General features: G+C 43.3%; 1 protein-coding gene across 1 annotated transcript in view; it reads left to right on the forward strand.

Moving 5' to 3' along the window:
• Positions 1-23,133, forward strand: part of AQP9 (aquaporin 9) — a 257,451-nt gene that overhangs the window by 199,294 nt on the left and 35,024 nt on the right. Inside the window, exon 5 of the mRNA XM_078685164.1 lies at positions 19,047-19,264. Within this exon, the coding sequence (XP_078541290.1) occupies positions 19,047-19,264 (218 nt within the window). The remainder of the gene's footprint in view (positions 1-19,046; positions 19,265-23,133) is intronic.

The raw sequence follows: 23,133 nt of genomic DNA on the forward strand, positions 1-23,133 counted from the left end.
GTGAGGTGTTTTATGTTTTCTATGTTCTTGATTGCATTCTGGTTTGAAAGTGTTCAAAAACTTCTTTAAAACCCTATTTTAAATTTTACGGTCGATTTCCAGGAGAACATTCAAAATTTGGTAGACTTTTGGTCAAACACTGATTATATTCCGGGCGATAAATTCGTCCTCGAACAAAATCAGTTGTGCCCTCATCTTTCATACATATTTCTTGGAACCATGTCTAGAACTGAAATTTAGAGAAGCATTGACTGTCCTTTCACCTTTCATAGTTAGAAGCTTCATAAACGAACAAGTCAAATTATGGCAGTTATCGTCGTCCCTTGGCCATTGTGACTTCCTGTTCAAGAGCAAATGATGACACGCATTTTCACAGTCAAAAATCAAGCTCCACCACAAGCATTTGGTCTGTCTTGCCCTTTCCTAGAAAACATTGAGGGGCTTATTTATGAGCCCTTGCGTTACTTTTGAACAGCTGGTACATCACTTTTTGTGACACACCAGCAGCGTAAAAAATGCACCAGGTTGCTTCATATTTACAAAGTGACGCATCTAGGTAGATGGGTCACTTTGTAAACCAATGCGCCGCATTATACCTGTGCCAGGTATAATGTATGAAGGGTGGGCGTTCCGACGCAAGTAAGCCTCGTAGAAGTGACGCAGTGAAATCTATGAGATTTCACTACGCCACTTCTAGGACGCAAATGGGTCAATATCTTACGCCTGCCTCACAGCAGGCGTAAGACTGACGCAGGCACATTTGAAATGGGACTTGACCATGTGAAATGACCCATTGCTGAATTTGCGTCACTTGTGTGACACACTCCAGCAATGCGTCATTTTTGTGCCTACAGATAAGTCAGAAATACTGACGTATCTGTAACTCCTTGCGACATGATGCGTCATACTGTAAATATGATACAACCAGCGTGTCGCAAGGAGGGCGCAATGAAAAGTGACGCATCCCTGTTTTCACGCAACGATGGGTCACTTTTCATAAATGAGGCCCTGAATCTCTGGTTATCAGCAATCTGATTGTAATGCATCCTGACCTTGCACAGAACCTGACCTTCTGGTTCATCCTTGAATGGATCAATCTGAATCCAGCAGATCAACTAATTGTCACCATAGTGGGTAGGAGGTTGGGGTTGAAGACCATCACGTTTGATGCTCTCTGAGATAATAACTACCTCTGATTCTTTTTTATTCTGTCAAAGCCAATTGAGTTCCATTAAATGGAACGTTAACCTCTAATAGATGTTTTCATTCCAGCTAACTACTCAAGGTCAAAGAATCCACTTTCTTGAGGAGGAGGCTGCTCTTTCTCCTTGCCATTGCCTCAGATAGTTCTGTTTTTGTGTCCCCTGCTTTTGTTTTGTCATCGGTTCTTTGTAAAATCATGAGGGTTTGAAGTAGCCTTAATGGTCTCCTTCTTTTGTGCAAAATGCATCTGCGCCAGTCCGAGGACCCTCCTTTTCACACCTTGGGCACCACGAACAACACAGGGAGTTATGAGATTAGAACAGATCTCATTTTAAATTTAAATAAAACAAGAGATGAGGAAGAGTATATCTTGAAGATTACAAGTAGGTAATCAGGTATTACCATGCTTATGTGGAGTCAAGTTGCCTAAGCATCGATTTACTTCTCAGTTTTCAGCTAGAGGAAACTAACAATGCAGATTAATAGGTGATGCATAAACATTTCATCCTGAGTCACATGTAGGAGTATTCCTGGAAAACACTAACGCCCTGAGGTGGGTGAGTTTAGTTGAGGGACCACAAATCCAGAGTTTCAGACTCCAGAATTATACTGAGACAATTTCATACCAGCTGCCTATAAAAGAGCCATAGTTCTGACCAACATTTCAGATAGATATGCGACAATTAAAAAGGCGGCAATGTTGAATGCCTTTCACAGAACAAAAAAAACTAAATTGAAAACGTTTTCAGCTACCCTTGCAGTGTTCAAAGTTTTGGACATGTATTTATCTTTTTTAATGGTGCATTGTAAAAATACAAACTTGAATTATTATTCATTTTTGGATTGGGGTGTGACGTAAAATTTCTATTTTTAGCTTTATAATGTTGGTTGCATTTACTGACTTACTGCTTGAACACGGGTTGTGAGCATGCCACATTTGGTGATATATCCTGCAGAAAGTTGTGAGGTGTTTTATGGTTTATGTGTTCTTGATTGTGTACAGGTTGGAAAGTGTTCAAGGACTGCTCAAAACCCCATTTTAAGTTTCACGGTCGATTTCCTGCAGAACATTCGAAAATTGGCGGAGCTTTGGTCAAACCCTGATCGTGTTCTGGGTGATAAATGTGTGGATTTGAAAGTGCAACATTACTTGAAAAATATTGACATTGCACTAGTAAAGCACATCTGCGCTCGCACATCTATATTCTAAAGGTTAATCTAAACTACATAGATGTTCATTCCTATTGTAGCCAAATGACCTGTGATCTCTTGATTAATTGCAAGCAATCTTCATTACGTCCTCTTCTCGGTCCTTATGTAAAGTGAGTCCTCACTTTGAGACAAATAACCCTATATTCTAGAACTGAGTAAAAAGTTATCCTTTTTAAAATACTGTAAACGTCTTTCTTTCTTTTCTATTATAAATCCCTGCCTCCTTTACCTATAGCATGTCCAAGATTGTCCAAGGATCCACTTGTCCATATTAAGCACCAATTAACACAGAGTCCCAACAAAAGTGCCACATAGTTGGCCTTTGAAAGGGGAAGATGCATAAATGATGACTAGGACAAGGAAGACTTGGGGCCTGATTACGAGTATGGTGGCCCTAATCGCTTGATCACGATCATGGCAGTTGGACCACCACAAGACCGCTGCCACCGCCAGGAATTTGGATCTTGCAGGGGTGAGGAAAGCAGTGATCAATAGTGGCAGTGCCAATGCCAACACCAGTGTGCTGATCTCAATCTGCATTTTGTGGACCGTTAATGGCAAGGATCCTGCCATGAGAAGGTTGGCAGAATGGTAGGGAAGGGTCCTCAGGCAGGGTCCCATGGCGATTTTGCCCGTGGGGTGTGTGCATGGGGACACATGTTGTTCCCCTTTCTGCTTGCACTGTCATGAGCGCACTCTGTGCTATGCACAATATGAGCATAGTACACAGTGCACCGACATGCAAGTGGCAGTGCCATGGCGGCATCATGTGGTGCAGAAGGGCCAATGACAGCAGAGCTATAACATTGCATAGGAAACAGACCCCCAAAAACGTCAGAGAAAGTCAAGCAACAGCCTGGCAAGTGAAAGCTGTATACAACTCAGCCAACAGCAGAATAAAGACAGCAAGGCCATAGAGAAAGGCAAAGAGTCATAAACATTTTGGTTAGGTAGACAAGCAAGCTGTAGGAAAGTAGAGTCTTTCTGTCATAGATACTCCCACTTTTTGCCTGGTGTCAGTCTGTTTTGACTGCAGTTCCTTGGGATCCTGTTAACCAGGACCCCCGTGAAAGTGCTCTCCCCTCTACATTTACTGGTAAGGACTTTTGTACACCCCACAATTGGAATACTGGGGTACCATTTTAAGTCCCTAGTATATAAGACTGAGGTACCCAGGGCATTGGTACACCAGGGGCCTCCTATGGGCTCCAGCACGTATTATGCTACCTACAGGAGCACGTGCAAACTGTGTCTGCAGAAGCTTACATTGCAGTCTGTGTGATAGGGTGCACACACCCTTCACTTCAGATACAAAGTTTCCTTTATATGCCAGTCACTGCACTTTAAACCTATAAGTCACTCCTAAGGTAGGCTCTTCAGTCCAAGGGCAGGGTGCATGGTTCTAAAAGTGTGGCACAAGCAGAGGTGCTCCAACAAACCCTGTATTCCATTTTCTGAGCTTTGTAAGTGTGGGACAGCCATTATAAGGTATGTAGTGGACATAGCAAGTTGAGATATCTAACTACATAATGGCTGCCCCGAACCTGGTCTTGTTTGGTATCATACATGTTGGAATCATGCAACTACGCTGATTCCAGTGTTAGTTGCATGATGCCATGTACTGGGGGGCTCATTAGAGGATCCTCCCAATACCTACCTGTGTAGCCTTATGGGGTCTGACTGCCAGCCCACGCTGCTGCCAACCCTAGACAGTGTTCTGCCCCCCTGCTGATGAGCTTCACTCTGTCAGGGTAAGTTGAACAAAGGATTTTCTTTAGAATTATGTAGGGTGGGGTCGCTTCTGAGCACCACTAGGCTGCAATGGAGGGCGCATTTGGTGCCCTCCATGCATAAACCAGTTTTGCCCAGTGCAGGAGCCCTTGGCTCCCATTCTGGTGTGAAACTACACAAATGACAGGGGAGTGACCACCCCCTATCAAGCTCCTCCCTAGGGAGGTGCCCAGACCTCCTCCAGGTGGCAATGTGACTCTGCCATGTTAGATTTTGTCCCCTGGGAGAATCTGACTGAATAGGATGTCCGAGTGGGGTCTGTGATGTCCTCTAATAGGTGGGTTACCAGAGAAGAGGTCCTTTGCCTTTTTAGGTTTACTTAAGGGCTCCTCTTAGGGAGGGCCCTTAGATTCGTCCCAACAACAACTTCTGGAACCGACTGCCCGTCGCTGAAGATTGTTCACAGACTCTTCTTCTGGTGGACACTGGAACTCTGCTGTTCTTCAAGGCAGGACTCATGACAAGACTGCTCCCAGTAGAATGAATCCTGCTGCATCTTCGTCCCTGTGGTTTTCTGAAGCTTTGCAAATCAGTGGCTGTGAATTCGCTGAGCCACCAAGGATTCTGCCTGCATCCAAGCATGAAGGAATCTCCCGTAAAGTGAAGGAGTCACTTCTTTGCATCTGCAGACACCTCAACGTCGATGATCGATTTGCTGATCCTGTTGTCCCATGGACACCGCCCAGTTTTCCAACACATGTTGTGGTGTGTTGGTTCTCTAGAGGCCTCACTAGTTTTCTCTGCAATCCCTCTCCAGCCAACGTGGACCGCCTCCCTATGGACTGCATCTTTTTGGAGTTATCAGGGCTTGTTGGCTTTCTTCAGTGAAGATCTTCAAGCTCCAAGCAGCCCCTGCTTTCGATACATTGTGGACCATCTTCTCTTATGTGCTCCTGGGGCTTTCTTCCGACCTCCTGTGCCCGATTCCAGAGGATCCTCAAGGGGGCTACATATATTCATGCTGGATCAACTGCTTTCTCTGAGGGCCGGCCCTGACTTACTCCTGCTGGTTTAGTACCACAGACCTTGCAACCAAGCATCTTCTCCCGTTGCTTGCATTTGCCAAGGCTTGTTGATGATCCTGCCGGCCACTGACCTTGCTGCATTTGTCGAACAGCATGAGACAGCTCATGAAAGGCTCCTGGGCTTCCACAACTCAGCTTGGCCTCCACAGATTCTGTTTCCTCTACACCAAGAACCTGAAACAGGGCTGGTATTGTGCTCCTGTGCCACCTGGTCAACTCCGAGTAGTTTGGACACTGTCACCTCTGCTTTCAGGTTCTTCTCATCTGGATTCTTTGTCCTGGTTCCACCGGCCTGGTCAATGATGCACTGTAGCTGCCGAACTTCCACGACCCTCCATTGGCACCTACAGAGGTTTCAAGCACCACTACACCCCTTTGCACCTGGGCTGCGTACGGGGGAATTTCAACGGTTTTGTAGGAGTGAAATGTCCAGCTAAATATAACACCCCTGAAACCTATGTTTTTTCTGTGAATTTCTAAGGTTTTTTAAATGCTAATTCCTAACTATAACGTGCCTGAAACCTATGGTTTTATCTGTGAATTTCTAAGGTTTTTTAAATGCTAATTCCTAACTATAACGTGCCTGAATCCTATGGCTTTTTCAGTAAATTGCAAAGGTTTTTTAAATGCTAATTTCTAACTGTAACTTTAACGTAACTGAAACCTCAAAGCTTTTTTAAATGCTAGTTTCTAACTATGCCTACAGAGGTAGGACATGTGAAGAAAGAAGAAAAAACACAGAAAGAAGAAAAAGAAATGCAGAAAGAAGCAACAGAAGTCCTCAAAGATGAAGAAAAGTGCAGGAAGAAGGATGACGTGCAGAAAAAACAAACCGAGGAGCAGAAAGAGGCCTTGGTGCAAAATCATCCTGTACCCTCAACTTTTTCAGATGGGTACTGGTGGTAACTGACTCTGACTAACCAGTCCTAGAGCCAGTGCTATTGTAAAACACACTTAAAATACAGTTAAAACACCTACATACACCAGCGAACACTATGCGTTGGGGTACCCCTGTTATTAGCATGACCTCCTCTGTAAGCCCCTAGTAAATAATAGGGCAGGGAGATTAAAACGACCTCTTAAAATGCGCCACAGGGCGCGTTTGCACACTGGTAAAGGGAGGGGGGTGGCTGAGCCGACGTGTGCAAACACGCCCTGTGGCCATTTTAATTTGGGGGATAAAGTCCCCTTAAATCCTGAGTGTCCCTTGGATACAACTAGCCATCAGGTATGTCTAGTTAGCACCACAGAGCTGCCTTGCAGAGAAAATGGGCATTGCATCACCTCTATGCAACGCAGCACAGTGGTGCTTACTGGAAGCACCTGGTGGACTAGTTGGCCCCCAGGGGCCCTCAGGATTGAAGGGGAATTATTTCCCCAACTTAAAACGCGCGGTAGGGCGTTTTTGCACAAGTCACCTCAGGCCCGTCCCCTCCCTTCCCCACTCTGTAAACACGCCCTGTGGCCATTTTAAGTTGGGAGATTAACTCCTCAGGGCGTGTTTTAAGTTAGAGAATTAATTCCTCCTCAATCATGTGGGTCCCTGGGGGCCAACTAGTCCACCAGGTACCTCCAGTATGCACCGGGGGCCTGCGTTGCAGAGAGGTGTTCAGAGGCAATGCCCCTTTTTACAACACTCTGCCACGCTGCTCCGTGGCGCTTACTGGAGTTACCTGGTGGGCTAGTTGGCCCCCAGGGACCCTCAGGATTGATGAGGAATTAATTCCCCAACTTATACCGTGCCACAGGGTGTGTTTGCACACGTGAACTCAGGCCCCGCCCATTCACTTCACCACTGTGCAAACGCGCCCCAAGGCGCGTTTTAAGTTGGGGGATTAACTCCTCTTGAATCCTGAGGGTCCCTGGGGTGCCGCTAGCCCACCAGCTACCTCCTCTAAGTGCCACAGAGCTGCGTTGCAGAGAGGTGTAAAAAGGGGCGTGGCCTCAGAACACCTCTCTGCAACGGGCCCCCTGGCGCAAACTGGAGGTACCTGGTGGGCTACTTGGCCCCCAGGAACCCCCAGTATTCAAGGGGAATTCGTACCCCATCTGCAAACGCGCCAGGGGGTGCATTTGCAGAGTGCTGAAAGGAGGGGGCATGTCCTCTGACGCGATGCCGGTATTTATTTTTTTATTTTTAAGAAGTGGGCGGCGTAGCCTCCCTTCTTTTTCTTAAAAAAAAATGTAAAAAATTGGGAAGGGGGCTGCGTGGCCCCCTTCTGAGGCCTTAATCAGCCCCAGGGACCCTATGCCCAGGGGCATTGCCTTTTTTATTGTTTTTTTTTTGGGAGGGGGGCTGCGTTGCACCCCTCCTCTGGCCACTTATGGCCCACGGGACCCCATCCCCCGGGGCCGGCCTATCTATTTTATTATAATTTTTTTAATTTTGGGGGAGGGGGGGCTGGTTGGCCCCCCTCCCGGGCCACTTGTAGCCCCGGGGACCCCATAGCCAGGGGCTAACCCTCTCCGTTGGGGACCGTGGGGGGGTCCCCAATCCCCCCACTGTCCCGCCGGCTCCCCGCGACCCTCAGGAGCCGGCATTGCTTTTCCACATGGGGAGCTGCTAACATGCAGCTCCCCGTGTGGAAAAGCAATTTGGTTTGAATTTTGAAAGAGAGAGCAGGTTTCCTGTCTATATATACATATATATATATATATATATATATATATATATGTATATATATATATATATATATGTATATATAGACTTATAATGTATCCACCACCTTTAAATTAATATAACTTCATTTATTCTTTATCTACAAACAAAAAGCAAAAAGTAATAGCACAAAAGTTTTAATGATCCAACAAAAGCTAGACAAGTTTCTGCGGCGTACTGTCTTGGTCACTACGTCTAGGTCACACTACTGTACAGATTATATACACTTCACTCATGTCAGGGTTGTCATGGATACCACACGGGCACCATCAAAGACATAGAGGGTTCCTGTTACATAAAATAGCATGACAGTGCATAAATAACAGAGAAACGTACATATGATGCCAGTAATGTCGGTACATTATAGTAAAATAACAAGAACAATGTAAACGTATTGATGGCATAGCATTTACAAAAATAAAATAAATGTTAATCAACATGAGAAACTGGATGCTAGTTTCTGCCCATGTGTGACATCATCAGACGCTCATGTGTAGCGATAAAGAAAACATTTCAGCGCCCGTTAGCCTACGATCTGCATGAATGTTATGAAAACAAGTTTTTGGGGCAAAGGGGAGGCTCAAAATCTTTCCGTCTTAAAGAATGTTACAAACTGGTTGGTGTATGGTGTGTGATGATGCCGGTGGTGGGCGTTTAACCTGTAGTATACCCCGGGTAAGTGCCTTTTAGATCGTCAAGATAAATCGTACGGCAGTTTAAGAGATGTACGTGCAGGTTGCTAGGGTCTGTCGTTTAGGCAAAATAATCAGTGTAGGAGTAAGACTGGGTGCCCGTGTGGCTGGCAAAGAGTCATCAACAGAAAATCACAGAGGGCACATGTTAACTAGCGTGTTGCTTAAGTACGTATGGTGCCTGTAAGAGAGTGTCTCGTTTGCCTGGGACATAGTAAACAGGGGGGTTCCAACCAGTGTAGATACTGTCGTTAAAGTACTCCAAAGGAAGGTGGGTGCTGCCCAAGTGGGCTAAGGACTAAAAAGCGGCTAATTGAACAAGTGTAATCTAAAAACTAGAGAGACGTGAGCCTCTGCTGCCAAAAGTGAGGCGCAGTTGAAGGTGAGAAAGTGAGATTGGCGGGCACTGTACATGAGGTGAGGGTGAGATGTCACAAGATCATTAAATCGTGAGTTAGAAGTGGGAAAAAATTTGTGAATTAGAAATTAGAAAAAAGGTGTGTCCTAACATCGCAGAGTCTGGAAAGAGAAGAGTGACAAGCAGCGAGAGCCACAGTTAGTGCTTCATCTGCCTTCATCCCATTGGGAATTTTGGAATTATACAAAATGATATAGCGCGATTCAAGCCTTCTTAGTGCAAGTAGCCTGTTGCCCCCTCTTGGGTTCTTGGGGATGGTGTCTACCACATAGAATGAAAGATCTTGCGCCCTGCCACTGTGGGCTGTATTGATGTGTTGTGCAACAGGATATGTAGGGTCGATATTTGCAATTGCTCTTAGATGTTGTAAGATGCGTACGTGGACTTGGTGGGTGGTGCTGGCCACGTAAATTTTCCCACAGGTACAGGACAAGACATATACAGCAAAGTCTGATTTGCATGTATAGTACCCTCTGATGATGTAGGGGGACTGTCTAAAGGGTAATGTGACTTCCTTGGTATTCACACCGTGTTTACAAGCCTTACATTTGGCACATTTGAAAAAGCCCTTGGGTGATTTTAACCATGAGCCACTAGCCTTAGTTTTGCAAGGAGCGTTGTTCACTATCTCCTGTCTCATTGATTTAGCTCTTCTGAACGTGATTTGGGGATTTTTACTGGAAATAGCTCCAATGACAGGGTCATTTCTAACAGAATTCCAGTATCTGTATACTGTTTTTCTGACTTGGGCATGGTATGCATTAAAGCCTGTTATCAGTCTAGGTGTCTAAGTGCTAGTATACTCCTTTTCAGTTTTTTTGGCACTGGTGCTAGTTTCCAAGTCTAACAGCTCTCTGGGTGTTTTATTTGCTGCTTTTGTTTCTGGCTCTGGTAAGCGTTTCCTGACTGTAGCCTCTGCGCGACAGTCTGTCGCAGAGTTCCCCTGTTGCTTGTTCTAGGCTGCTGGTGGTGCTGCAGTTTTGCTTCATGCGTAGGCATTCGGCGTAAGGTATACTTTCCTTGAGAGAGGTTGGGTGAAAGCTGTGCGCATGCAGTATGGTGTTGCCTGCAGTGGGCTTTCTAAATGTTTTAGATTGCAATTTGCCTCCCTCAACATGTACCTCTAGATCTAGGAAGTGTATGCTTGCACTGCTCGTATTACAGGTGAAACCGAGATTCAATGAATTGTGGTTGATCTCGTCAGCGAAGATTTTGGCACTCTCTTCGGATCCTTTCCGCGATATAGAAATGTTGTTGATATATCTGACATACATTATTACATTTTCAGCAAAAGTTGCAGAGTGCACCACCATGAGCACTTGCTCCTCCCACCAGCCCATATGCAAATTAGCATAGCTGGGGGTGAAGCAAGTACCCATGGGCGTGCCCTGCAGTTGTTTATAAGTCAGATTGTCAAAAACAAACACATTGTTGTCAAGACAGAACTCAGCCATTTGAACAATCATCAGTGAATGCTGGAACATGGGCATTGGTCTTTTGCCTAAAAAGTGGTGTAGTGCATTGAGACCATCAGTGTGTCTTATGCTCATGTAGAGTGTATTAACATTAGGCCTAGGTGGTAAATTCCGTTCCACTCGCGGAATTTGGGTAATTTTACGTTCCGCGGGGAACGCGAAATTGCCAAAAATTCTACGTTCTGCGCCTTCGTGGTATTTTTTGCTTGTTTGCGTTCTCAAAATGCGTGTTCGTGAGATATTTCCCCCCGTGCACCCAAACAGTGATCGCGAACATGAAAAAAGCATCGCGAACAAGCAATCCCGCGTGTTTGCTGAATTTCTGCGTACTCGCTGAGATTTCTTACCGTTTCGCGGAATTTTGCGTAGCGCGACTACTCAAATTCTGCCCACCCCTCATTAACATCAAGGATCATTAGTAGGTAGTTCATTTCCCATTTTACCTCATAAATCTTTCTGAGGAAGCCCCCTGTATCCTTGATGTATGCTGGGAGTGCCTGCACAAATGGCTGTAGGAAATGGTCTATGTATCTGGAGGTGTTTTCCTAGAGTCCGCCAATTGCAGCAATTATTGGTCTTGCAGGCAGGCACACAGGGTCCTTGTGAATCTTTGGAATTAGGTATAGTTGGGGCAGTACAGGATAATCACACTTTAGATACTCAAATTCTTGTTTGGTGAGTAGACCTGCCCTATTCCAGTCATAGAGGGCTTTGTGAAATCTTTCTTTAATTCCTACTATGATGTTAGGGCTCACACGGCTGTAACATTCTTTGTCTGTTTGTGGGCTTCAATGTTTTACTGGTCTAGGGGCTAGAGGACGACATTTCCCCATTTATCTGACCAGCGTACCACCACCTCTTGTCTTAGTTTGATTTTATTCATCAATTCGTTGTACTTAGTCATTTTGTTTTGATTACTGGTCACAAATTCTCTGCTACTTTTGTATGCCAATTCTTTAAGATCTTTCGTGACATTTTCCACGAAAATATCCAAGCCATCCTTGGGCATTATGGGCATAAATGTGGATCTGGGTTTGAACGGTGATTTGGTGGTGCTAGATGTTTCAAACCCCGATGTTGTGGCGAATTCCATTATCGTTTCTGGATTAAGTGTGTCTTCCATATTAACAAGGTCTTGCAGCAGGGCCATGTCTTTTACTGTTAGTGAATTAGGGTCAATTTCAGTATCACTAGTGTTAGAGCTGTTTTTTACTGTGTGAAAAAAATGTTTTTGAAATTTGAGTTTCCTCAGGAAATGAAAGAGGTCTATTCTGGCCTGGGCATAGTCGAAATTGTTTTTGGTGCAGAACATGAGCCCAAGTGAAAGAATTCGTTCCTCTTCAGGTGAAAGCACCATCTTAGTTAGATTGATTACTGTGTTTGCTGTATCAGTGTGGGCGCTCATCTGCGTTGATTGTTTCTCTGTGTGCAAGTGTTTTTGCTTTGTTTGTCCTTTGCCCCACCGTCTGTTCTTTCGTTTCCTGTTGACTGTTTTTTTGGAACATTGCTGTTCTCTGTCCTCGGTGGTGGTGGTCTTAGGCTCATAAGTCTTTCCTGCACCACCGTGGGTGCTTTATATATTGGGCAGAGGTGCTAGCAGGAAACGGGCACATATGTGAGGTCACAATTGTGTGTGTCTGTTAACACATATAAATATATGTTCATATATATATATAAATATATATTTTTTAATATATATAAACACACACGCACAGTTGTGACCTCGCATATGTGTCTGATTCCTGCTCGCACCTCTGTCCAATTCTTGCCTATGATAGACTTCATTGACAACCAAACTCTAAAATCTCATGTGAGATGCCTATAGAATTTTGCAGAACACCCTATTGAGGTGCTTTGAGACTAAAGTACTTCCCTTTTCAATAAGCCAAGCCATAGGCTGGACAGTCAGTTATTTTATCTGTTGTGTGACTGCTTGAGTTTTGAATCTCTAATCCCCACACTACCTCTCAGAAAAGCCTTTGACTGCTCGCTCTCACTACCTTGAAAGTCAAGTGCAGATGGGGATACTTGGCCAAGTTTGCAAAGCCATTGTAGAACTGACTCTAGGACACAAGAGGCAAACTATCCCAACCATCATGGTTGTGTCCTAGTTGCACCTGCTTGCCCTGTGGCCCCTCAAACGAGGACAGACAATAGGTAAAGGGGGCAGGGGTTTAATATAGAAAGGTAAGAAAGATTCTTCCACTGTGTTAAAGAAATAGAACTGCTTTCTTTCCAGTCATTTATTATATGGTTATCTGGTTATTATATTGGTGCACCTAAATAATCCTGGGCAGAAAGACTGACCTGCTCCCCGCCCGAGGACGGGCTTGACTTCACTCCTTCCCACACTGTGTTTGTGCTCTGTTTACCTCACGGGCTCGGAGCTGTTCTAAGGAGCTGACCGGCCGGTAAGCTAGGAAACTACAGCCCCCAGCAGCCCTCAGAACACGAGACCCGTCACCGCAGCGCACCAGGAGGCGCATAAAGACGCGACCGGTCCCTCATCCCGCGAGGACGCGCGCGGGACGCGCCGGGCAAAGCCCGGGCAAAGGGCGGGCCATCTGTGGCTGTCAGGGGCTACAGGAGGCTGGGCTGGGCCTGCCTTCTTACATCACGGCCAGGACCTTATCCTGAATTTCTGACTTAGACACAGTAAGCTGTTCCCGGTCTGACTCCATTAACCGTTATTGTCATATGTCTATTACAGTTCCGGGACTTATCATTTAGTAGACCACTTTTGATTAATTTTCAAATTGCTATCGATCTTAGGTTCCAGTATGTCTACATGTACACCAAATGCCTTACCCTCTACTGTAGGGGTTTCAATACTAGGACCCCTAGATAAATATTTTGCCAGGGCTACTCGAGAAATAGATAGAGATTTCGCACTGGCTGAGAGACGTGCTGAGCGTCGGTTATCCATCGAACTTCTCAAACACAAGTCCTTATCCCTGGCCCAGAAGGACGTAGCCACTCCACAACAAAATAACAACACGTTAGCAAACGCAGACTCAGAGCTATTTAGCACTGAAAGTATCCCCTTAATTTTTCAAGATAGATCTCCAACAATTTCTATCAATGAGATAACTAACGATACTAATACCAATGAGCCACCTCCTGTATCTAACTCCCTAATAGAGTTACACTCTCCAATAGACTTAGACGTAGCTTCACAGTCAAATATAAATGCCTCACTTCCTTTATCTAACTCACTAGTAGTGTTGGAAGTAGTGTCGGAGACGCACTCTCCGATAGCAATTAGTGTACCAAAAGAAAAGACACAAACCAAAAGGCATCAGGGAGCTCAACGTTCACCACCTAAAAAAAGAAGGAAGAAGGGAGGGGACAGAAAAAGGGGTAAATGCTCAAAAATACCTTTACCATCAGCGGATTTAACGAAAAAGGTAGCAAAGGACTTAATGAAGGACGTACCAACAGGGCTTACAGCAACAACAAGTTTGCTCCCAGAAGGCTCGTCCCTAAAAGGGATAATGGAGGCTATGGAAGGCCTCCTAAAATCTCTTTTGTTACCGCTTACAGAGAGAGTCAAAAGGCTGGGTGATCAAATGAATTGTATATTGGCAGCTTCCAATCCCAACGAAGTCCCAAAACAAACTAAACCTCAGGTAAATGGGCCATTAATTAAACATCCATCACAGAGAACAATCAGGCCCCAAGTGGACTACCCCATACCTAAACGAGTGACTCCCCAGACAATTCCCCCGAGACCGGTGGCGCCTCAAGATCTACACAGAGAGAAAGCTAAATTATGTTCCTCGAAACTCCCTACTATTAAAAGTTTACCTTCAACCAAGGCATCCAAAACGCATACAGCAAAACCTAGTATCAGGGATAACGTAGATTTACCTCCAGAAGCATCTAACTACGTCATTATTCTGACTGGAGTCCCGGTTGTGCCAGATGGAATCTCAGAAACCTACACTAGTCTTAAAAACGAAGTCATTTATTGGCTACGTAACAACAGACCTCTCCTAAATGGAGATATAATATCTGTTAGACGGTGTAACTGGGTGGGTTCCCGACCAAAAGATATTGAGGGGGACGTTGTGATAGTTAACTTTAGGGATCATAGAGTTATAACGCATGTCAGTGATTGGTTTCCAGGGAGAGGTGATGGGAGTGCCTCATCCCGTAACCTGAGCCATTTTTATCCTGAAGCTCTGATGACGCCTCTCAATTATCCACCAACCCTGAGTCGTTACAATCCCCCGCAAATTCCCTATCGTAACTCTCATTTCACAGTATTAAGTAATAAAACAAACAGTTTTCCCCCCTTTTTCCCACACCAACGCTCCAACAGGTTCTTCCTTCCTTCTGGTAACAGATATCACCCCACAAACCCAAATGGGCATTGGAATATTCCATTATATAATCCATTTGATCCCCTCTCTGGTTTAGATGAAAATGAATGACTCACTTTATCTGATCTTCAATTAGGATGTACTCATGAGTATTCGAGCAAATCTAAAACACCTAACGAACCTATTATTTTTACTCCTATTTCCACCAGTAGGCCATCTGAGCCCCTACAAGTAACATCGGGGGATTACTTTCTATTACAATCAGATTTGAATGTGAGCTTAGGGGTTGGCCCTGAGCTTTCGAATTCTACCAAAATGGGAAATACTGTGTTAAATTCATCTTACTATGACGCGAAAAATGATTGCTCCGCAGGGTGTAACTTAACACACAACAGTATTGCTAGCTCGATTACAATTGGTGAGCTTATCCCTGGAAAATCTCCTACCCCGTTTTCTCAGCAAATAGAAACTAATTTAGTGGGGGATGTTGGGAACTATGATACTGTCTTATCTCCTAATCCATGTTCTACTACTTATGGTAAAAAAAAAAAAGGTGTTGTGCCATGCATCCTACACACATACCTGTTTCTTCCCCCAACTTTTAGTTCTTAACTGGAACGTGGCAGGCCTTGCAATTAAAACTGGCTTCCAACCATGGTTGGAATTAGTGAATAGTTACACCATCCTATGTTTCCAGGAAACATGGGCAATAAATCCTGTCCACCTTCTTGGGTTTCAGACCTTCCATTCACCAGCTCTAGCAAGTAATCAGGGAAGAAACAGGGGCGGTTTATGTGTTTATGTGGACTTACTGTGTTGAAACACATTCCTACTGAATTTTACCAGGTTGTCGTGATTAGATGGGGTAACTCACTTAATCTGTTCTTAATAAATTTCTATAATAATGTGGCCTCAGAAAATTTGTCACGAATTATAAATGAATTGAGTCACACAATTGTCACCCTAAAAGAATCTGAAGGCGGGGAGTGTGTCCTCGCTTGGCTGGGTGATTTCAATTGCAATATTTGCCAGTATGGCCCGAAGGGAATCTGTGGCCTTGGGTCCCCTTTGGATGACACTCCGAATCATTTTACCCACTCCAAAACAGGGGACATCTTAAATAATTTTTTCTTTTATTTTAATTTGTCCTACATCAACGACTTATGCTCACCTTCCATACCTTTTCAGCCAACGTTTCATGGAAGAGGTTCTAATACTGTGATAGATTTCACGCTTTTTTCCAAAACACATGCTCATTTACTCTCATCATGGAAAATGTTAGATGATATTTATGGCGATCACTATGCAATAGCTTTTACTATTAATAAGTCCTCACATAAGCAGGCATTTAGGGATAATTCTACTATCTACCAACAACCTATTTCCATCGGGCGTACCAATGGGTACACCCTTAAATGGGATAAGGTAGATCCCGCGGTGCTCCTTGATAAATTATTCATTGCAAGAAAGTAAGAGATTGACATTTGTTTATCTCCATCAGAACACCCTTTAAAAATCTTGGATTCTTTCTCAAAGATACAAGAGTCGTTAAAATACCTACTCTCCCGCCAGTTCAAGTCAGGACCTTATAAACCCAAAGGGTGGTTTGATAAGAACTGTACATCTGCACTAAAATCCCTAAAAAAGGCCTTACATGCCACGCCTAGATCCCCATGTGAGATCCGCCAGGCCAGACACCAGTATCGCTGTGCAATTAAGACTAGGGAGAAAACCCTGAAACATGAGGCTTGGCAAGCTTTAATATCTTCCTCTGAAAACAGGGATCCAACTGCCTTCTGGAAGGCTGTAAATGCCCCCTTTGTCCGGGACAAAAATCCTGAGATGATAGATATAGCAATAAATGGGGATACCTGGGTGGCCCACTTTCAAAATCTGTACGGTAACTCATTCCCCACCCATTTATCTCTCCCGGCTCTTACTTCATCTTGCGATAATACTAGATCCTGCCTGGGAACTCTCCCGTTGGATATTGTTTTTACTTGCGAGAAGGTCACTCTGGCCAAAAGAGAGAGCCCCTCAGGCACGGCACCGGGCCCGGATGCGATACCAATTGATGTTTTTAAAGCTGAAATCGATCTTTGGGCCCCTTTATTAACCATCGTGATGAACTGTGCTAACACCCATGGACTTATTGCAACGTGGTCAGAAGCGATAGTTGTTCCTATATTTAAAAAGGGGGACAGACAGGATCCATCCTGCTATCGTCCAATTTCCCTCCTTGACGCCTTAATGAAGGTAGCTGGCCGTATCATCTTAAAGCGTGTGCAACAATGGACTGAGGATGCCAACATTCTATCGATTTTTCAGTATGGCTTTCGCCCTGGCATGGGAACGGTTGAGCAGAGCCTAAATTTATATTTTTTAATTTCTAAGTATACTGAAGCTAAGAAAGGGAACCTTTTAATACTTTTATTGATTTGAGTTCAGCATTCGATTGTGTTGACCACAATCAGTTATGGTCCACACTTGAGGACCTGGGTTTGGACCCTTTAATCCTTAATTTCATCAAGGAATTATACAGGGATGCTGGGGCAAGGGTGCGCTTTGGACAACGAGGGGAGTGCTCGTCAAGATTTTCCATCAAGAGGGGGGTGAGACAAGGGTGCATCTTAGCACCCCTACTCTTCTCCCTCTATATTAACACTATTGGCGACCACCTTAAGAGCTTTCAAAATGATTACCCCTCAGCCCAGGGCCACCCGTCCCCATTTTTCTGTATGCGGATGACGCTGCCATTATGTCCCAAACCAGGCTGGGCCTACAAAGGGCTGTCTCAAAGTTTACACTTTTTATGAGGGAAAAGGGACTTAAGGCGATCGGAGCTTAGCAGAATTTTGCGGTTAAAATTGGGGGTAGACCCGTTAAGGAGTTGATTGTAATATACAAGGCGAAATGTGTATCTACGGCCACCTATGGTTCTGGTATCTGGGGGATTGATACTTCAATTTCAATTCAACAATCCGAAAACTGCTTTCTCAGATACCTCCTGGGGGTTCCCAAATCTACAGCTAGCTATTTTGTACACATAGAATTGGGTCTCCCCTATATCTCCGATATAATAATGACTGAGCCGATTTTGTTATGGCATAAGCTGTGGCTAACCCCAGAGACAGTCTTTAATCGCAACATAATATCTGATTGCCTACACCTTGATGGTGTAAAGCAAATTAAATGTATGGCTGTCTTTTGTGGAAAAAATGTTGACAGAGATTGGCCACCCTGAGTTTTTTAAGAACCCATCTAGTATGGAAAAAATGCCGAGGAAAGTGCTACGTAAATTGGCTATGGACCACCTAGCGAATAAAAGATGGTCCACGGAAAAACTTAAAAAATCAGTGTTAGCTTACCAACAAATTACAATGGAACAAGGCCTGCAATTGTAGCTGGCAAGTGACATTAATTGCTACACTAGAAAGCTTCTCGCAAGGTTTAGATTGGGATCTTTTTATCGTTTAATTACTTTCCCAGCCTGTAATGACTGGTCGAGAGAAATGCCGCCCTGCCCCTGTGATGATCTCGCCCCCCAAACTAATTTGCACTGTATTTTATTCTGTAAATTTTATCAGGTTCCAAGAAAGATCCTACTTAAACCAATTCTTAAGGAGTGGGGCCTCCGGTCTTGTAGAAATGCTTTCCTTAGACTACAACGGCTGGAAAATATGGAAGTGGTCCACACCCTAGCTAAATTTTTGAAACTTTTGGCAAAGTTTAGTAACTCGATGTAATATATTAAATGTATTTACGTATTTTAGAAACTTTTTAAATGCATAATATTTTAAAGATCGCCTTATTCTTAACTCTTGATTTTATAAAAATGCACTTGTCACTTTTTGATAATACCCCTCTTCTTCTTAAAATGTTTGATGCTCCTAAAATGGAAACGCACTGGCATCTTGTGACTTATATCTGCTTTTAACAATGTATGCTTTTTTAACAATGTATGCTTTTATGATATTACTGTGTATATCGAAATAACGCTTTTTTGAATTTGAATTTGAATATATGGTTATCTGTCTAAGGGTTAAGATTCAACTCAAGTATGTAAGGACTAGGATGAGGAAAACAGATGTGTGGGTACTGTATTTTCCCCTGCATACTTAGAAGTAACATCCCAAAAAAACTTTCTTATTAAAACAAATTATATTTGGAGTGAAGACATCTTTGAAATGAGATACACTTTTGAACACACCTTTGAAATTTGCTATTTTATCTTCCCATTGAACAGGTGGCATCAACAGCTCTTCTCGTTATTTCTGTGTTTGCTATTTTCGACTCCAGAAATAAAGGGGCACCTCACGGAGTGGAGCCAGTGGCTGTCGGTCTGCTCATTTTCCTTCTAGGCTGTTCCTTAGGGATGAACTCTGGCTGCGCCATGAACCCGGCCAGGGACCTTGGCCCAAGAATGTTCACTGCAGTGGCAGGATGGGGTCTTGAAGTTTTCACGTAAGTTCTGTCTAATGAGATTTTGTCTGCTTATTACAAATTTCAATAAAGTAAGTAAACATTAAGAGATAGTATGAAAGTAATATGTAAGAAAAGTAGAATAGAACTTAACCTGTGTTGGTCAGCAGAATTACCTGTTGCACTGGTGTCTGTTCATGCCAGTGCCTTTCTACATTTGAACAGCGGCGGCTTATCTGCTATGGCGCAGGAGCGTCAGCCCCTGCCAACAGGCCAAAAAATGAAAAATAAAACGATAATAAACCTGTGTTTGTTATAATTTTTTTTTTCTCTGTAGCGTCGTATCTAGGGGATGGAGTCACGGGGATGACAGGCAGAGTGGGAGTGGTAGGTATGACAGATGGCCAACCCGACATGCGCCCTGAAGCTGTCTCCAACCCGAGCTGCGTTGCCGGGTTGGAGACAGCAGGCGCAGGCTCCCAGTCTACCTGGGAGCACAAATTCAAAGTGCTCTGGCCAATCCTGATGCTGCTCTCAGAGCAGCGTCATGATTGGCCGCTGGGGATTCTGGGAGTCTGTGCCTGCAGTACACAGAGCCAAAGGGGAGCATCGGAGGGGCAGTTATGTTTTTTTTGTTGTGTTTATTTTGGATGTCCGTGGTCCCCAGTCCAGAGGCGCAACTAGAGCCAAATTTTGGGGGGGGGGCTAGGAAAAATATTTCGGCGGGGGCTGAACCTTTAATCAGTAGGCAGAGTGGAGCTGCAGGGGCTCCAACAAGGGGTGAAACAACAGCAAGGCCTAATTAACATTCAAATGGTCTTTTAAAGACCAGTGAAACGTTCGGGTGCGGCTCTGTGTGTGCCCGGGATCTGTCTCATCCCGGGCTGCCACACACGACGGGGGGGGGGGGGGGGGCTGAAGCCCGGTGAGTTCAATGGGTGTTGCGCGCCTGCCCCAGTCCCCTCACCCCCCCGCCCTGACACTTTGCATGGACACCGGACGCTACTGCATTTGAAGCCACTACCTTAAACAGAAAAAAGGCTTGAGGGGCTAGTTGCACTACACCTGGTGGCAGAAATAGGCGATCACTGGTGTCAGCCATGCCAAATACAGGACAAGGCAAGAGCGGGAAAGGGTAGAGAGTGGTCACCTTCAAAAGAAAATGAATGCGAACTTGGCATAAACGGTATGAGGAGAATGCACTATTCATGATTTCTTTATCAGAAAAATCGGCAGCAACTCTCATTTTCTTGGTAGATAATTTACTATTAGTCTCATTCTGCAAGGTGAAATTAAAACTTTTTTCTGTCTGCCGTCTAAGGCAAACTAGCATCTGCACTGGAGAGCCATTAATCATAAGAAAGCAAAAAGGGACTCTGAAATGTGAAAGTACCATTTATTTCAAGTGGCAGATGGGTACTAGCAAGTGAGCGCTTGAGACTCGAAGAAATCAGGACTGCAACTTAACTCTGCAGGTGAAAATGTCCACTGGCGCGTGGGTACACATGCGTCTTCAAGATTTCTTGTAATGGGCAAATTGCACGGGTGTGATCCAGCGGGCTATAGAAAATATATCATAAACTACGCTACCCAATTTCATAACCTATAAACAAAATTCTAAACTATACATGGACCCATTTATGAACCTGATATATTTTTGGGCCTACTGAATCAGGTGGTCAAATAAATCTATATACACATTATTTACAAACTATAAACATTTTATACATTAGCAGAAAGAATATTGTCATTAGAATAAAACCCAAACATTTAAATGACCACTATAGGCGACGTGATCTAGCTAAAGGTAACCTATACTTCTAAATAACCAAGACCAGCTTGTTTGTCAAAAGTAAGATTTTATTTTCTAAATTATGGTATATAAGTTGTAAGTTTTATAATCGAATTTTATTAGCATTAAAGCAAGCATGATAGTAAGAAATATGGAAAAATACAATTTAAGCAATTGAATCAATTTTAAAGAAATTATATAAAGTTTAGCATTTCTAAAACCTATTTCCCTAACTGAGCTAAATAGACAGAAATTAAAGTAAAGTTCTTTGAGGATTCTTACGTGCTCCACGCAAAGTCCAGCAGCACATCACCCTCATCGGAAAGTCAGAAAGCAGCAGCCAGCCCGACCCTAAGGGCATGACTTTTTATACCTTTCTACGCTAACTAAACTAGCAAAGGAAAGTTTTCAGAAATACTCGACGTCCCATTGGCTGAGAGTGACAAGTGACATGTCACCCGATTCTTAAAAAGTTCCACAAAATCATGTCTTACAAAGACCATTGTCTCTTCCACGTGAAGCCAGAGGCTTCCTGCGATTGCAACTTTGTTTTAAGTCATCCTCGCAGCTTCCATAGTCTTACAGTGCAACTTCCGCGGATGCCAAGTTAAGGACTGACAAAAAGTTCACTTTCGACCTTGGCCATGTCCGACAGAATGATGTCAGCTCATCAGTTTTTGCTTTGTGAATGCAGCCTCAATAAACGTTTTAATTCAGAATGGGCGTCTCGTGACTTTCTGCAGAAATATGAATTAGCTCTTTTTGTGCGGCTCAAATAGTTAGGCCTCAAAAGCAGGCAACTTATGATTTCTAGTATAAAACAAACACAAGAAAAGTATTAATGTAAGAAATAAAGTATATTCTGTATCCACCCCATGGTTTACTAATTAATTAACCCACCCGATTAATCAAAATGTTACCTAGCCATTGCAAACAAATAAAGCAGCGTTTATATTTACCAGTCTTCGTTTTTCTATGAGACCCATATGCACCTAGAATAGTAGAAATGACATCACACAGACAAGAAAAAGCAAAACAAGCACATGCTTATTTTAAATATGCAGCAGTTAGTAATGACAAAAACGAAAACAATAAATTATTTTATTATTTTGCACGAACAAAAAGATGCAACATTTATGCACGTTTATGAGCACACATGTTAGTCCCCCCACGTGTAAAGTTTAATCTAGGTTGTATTAGCACGACATATCACAAATCATTAATAATTTTATTCATGTTATGGAAATGTGACTTTGCGAGTTTAAACAAAATTTTGTTTTCTATCTCGCTCCATCAACTCCCTCATCTGGTGATTAACAAATCACCACACCAGCACTCAAAATTTTGGTAAATTTAATTTATAAGAAATCGATTCAAATTCATTGTATTAGTAAACCTAAAAGTCTGTTTCAGCATAATCCTTGCAATTAACATGACGCTCTCTATGTAACTCCTGCAACTCAATCTCCCTTTCCTCTTCTTTTCTGAGTTTATAAATTCTCTTCTTTTCTCTTAAATGCTTCTTTCTTTTATGCAACAGACAACCTACTTTAGTCAAAATAAAAATGAATATAATTATAATCAAAGGTGCCAGAATCTTGCCAAGAATTGAACTTCCGATATTATGAAACCAGTTTTTAATTGCTTGAAACCTATTTGAAAGTTTCCCAGTAAAATCTTCTTCTTCTAAAGGAATTATTTCAGAATGCATTTGTGTAATATTCTTAATATACATTTCAATATTTTTACTTTCATCCGGTATATATGTACAGCAATGTTGGACATGTAAAATGCCACAGACTCCTCCCTCTTTTGCTAGGAGTATGTCTAAAGCAAGACGATCTTGAATTACCATGGATCTAATAGCAATAACTTCAACATTCACTAATTGAAATCCATCAGCAGTGTCAGTTGATAATCTATCAACTATAGTGGACAATTTTCTGATTCTCCCTGCATTTAGGGTTATACCAACAAAAGGTATTACAGCTTGAAAAATATCTCCCAGAACTTCAGTAAAAGTTTCTCTTTTAGCTCTATTTACATAATTGTGAATTTTAAATAATCCTTCTGAATCTCTGTCAACATGAAACACTTTAGGAAAAACAATTCCCACATA

Source organism: Lissotriton helveticus, chromosome 3_2 (genome assembly GCF_964261635.1).
Source record: "Lissotriton helveticus chromosome 3_2, aLisHel1.1, whole genome shotgun sequence".
Taxonomy (NCBI): Eukaryota; Metazoa; Chordata; class Amphibia; order Caudata; family Salamandridae; genus Lissotriton; species Lissotriton helveticus.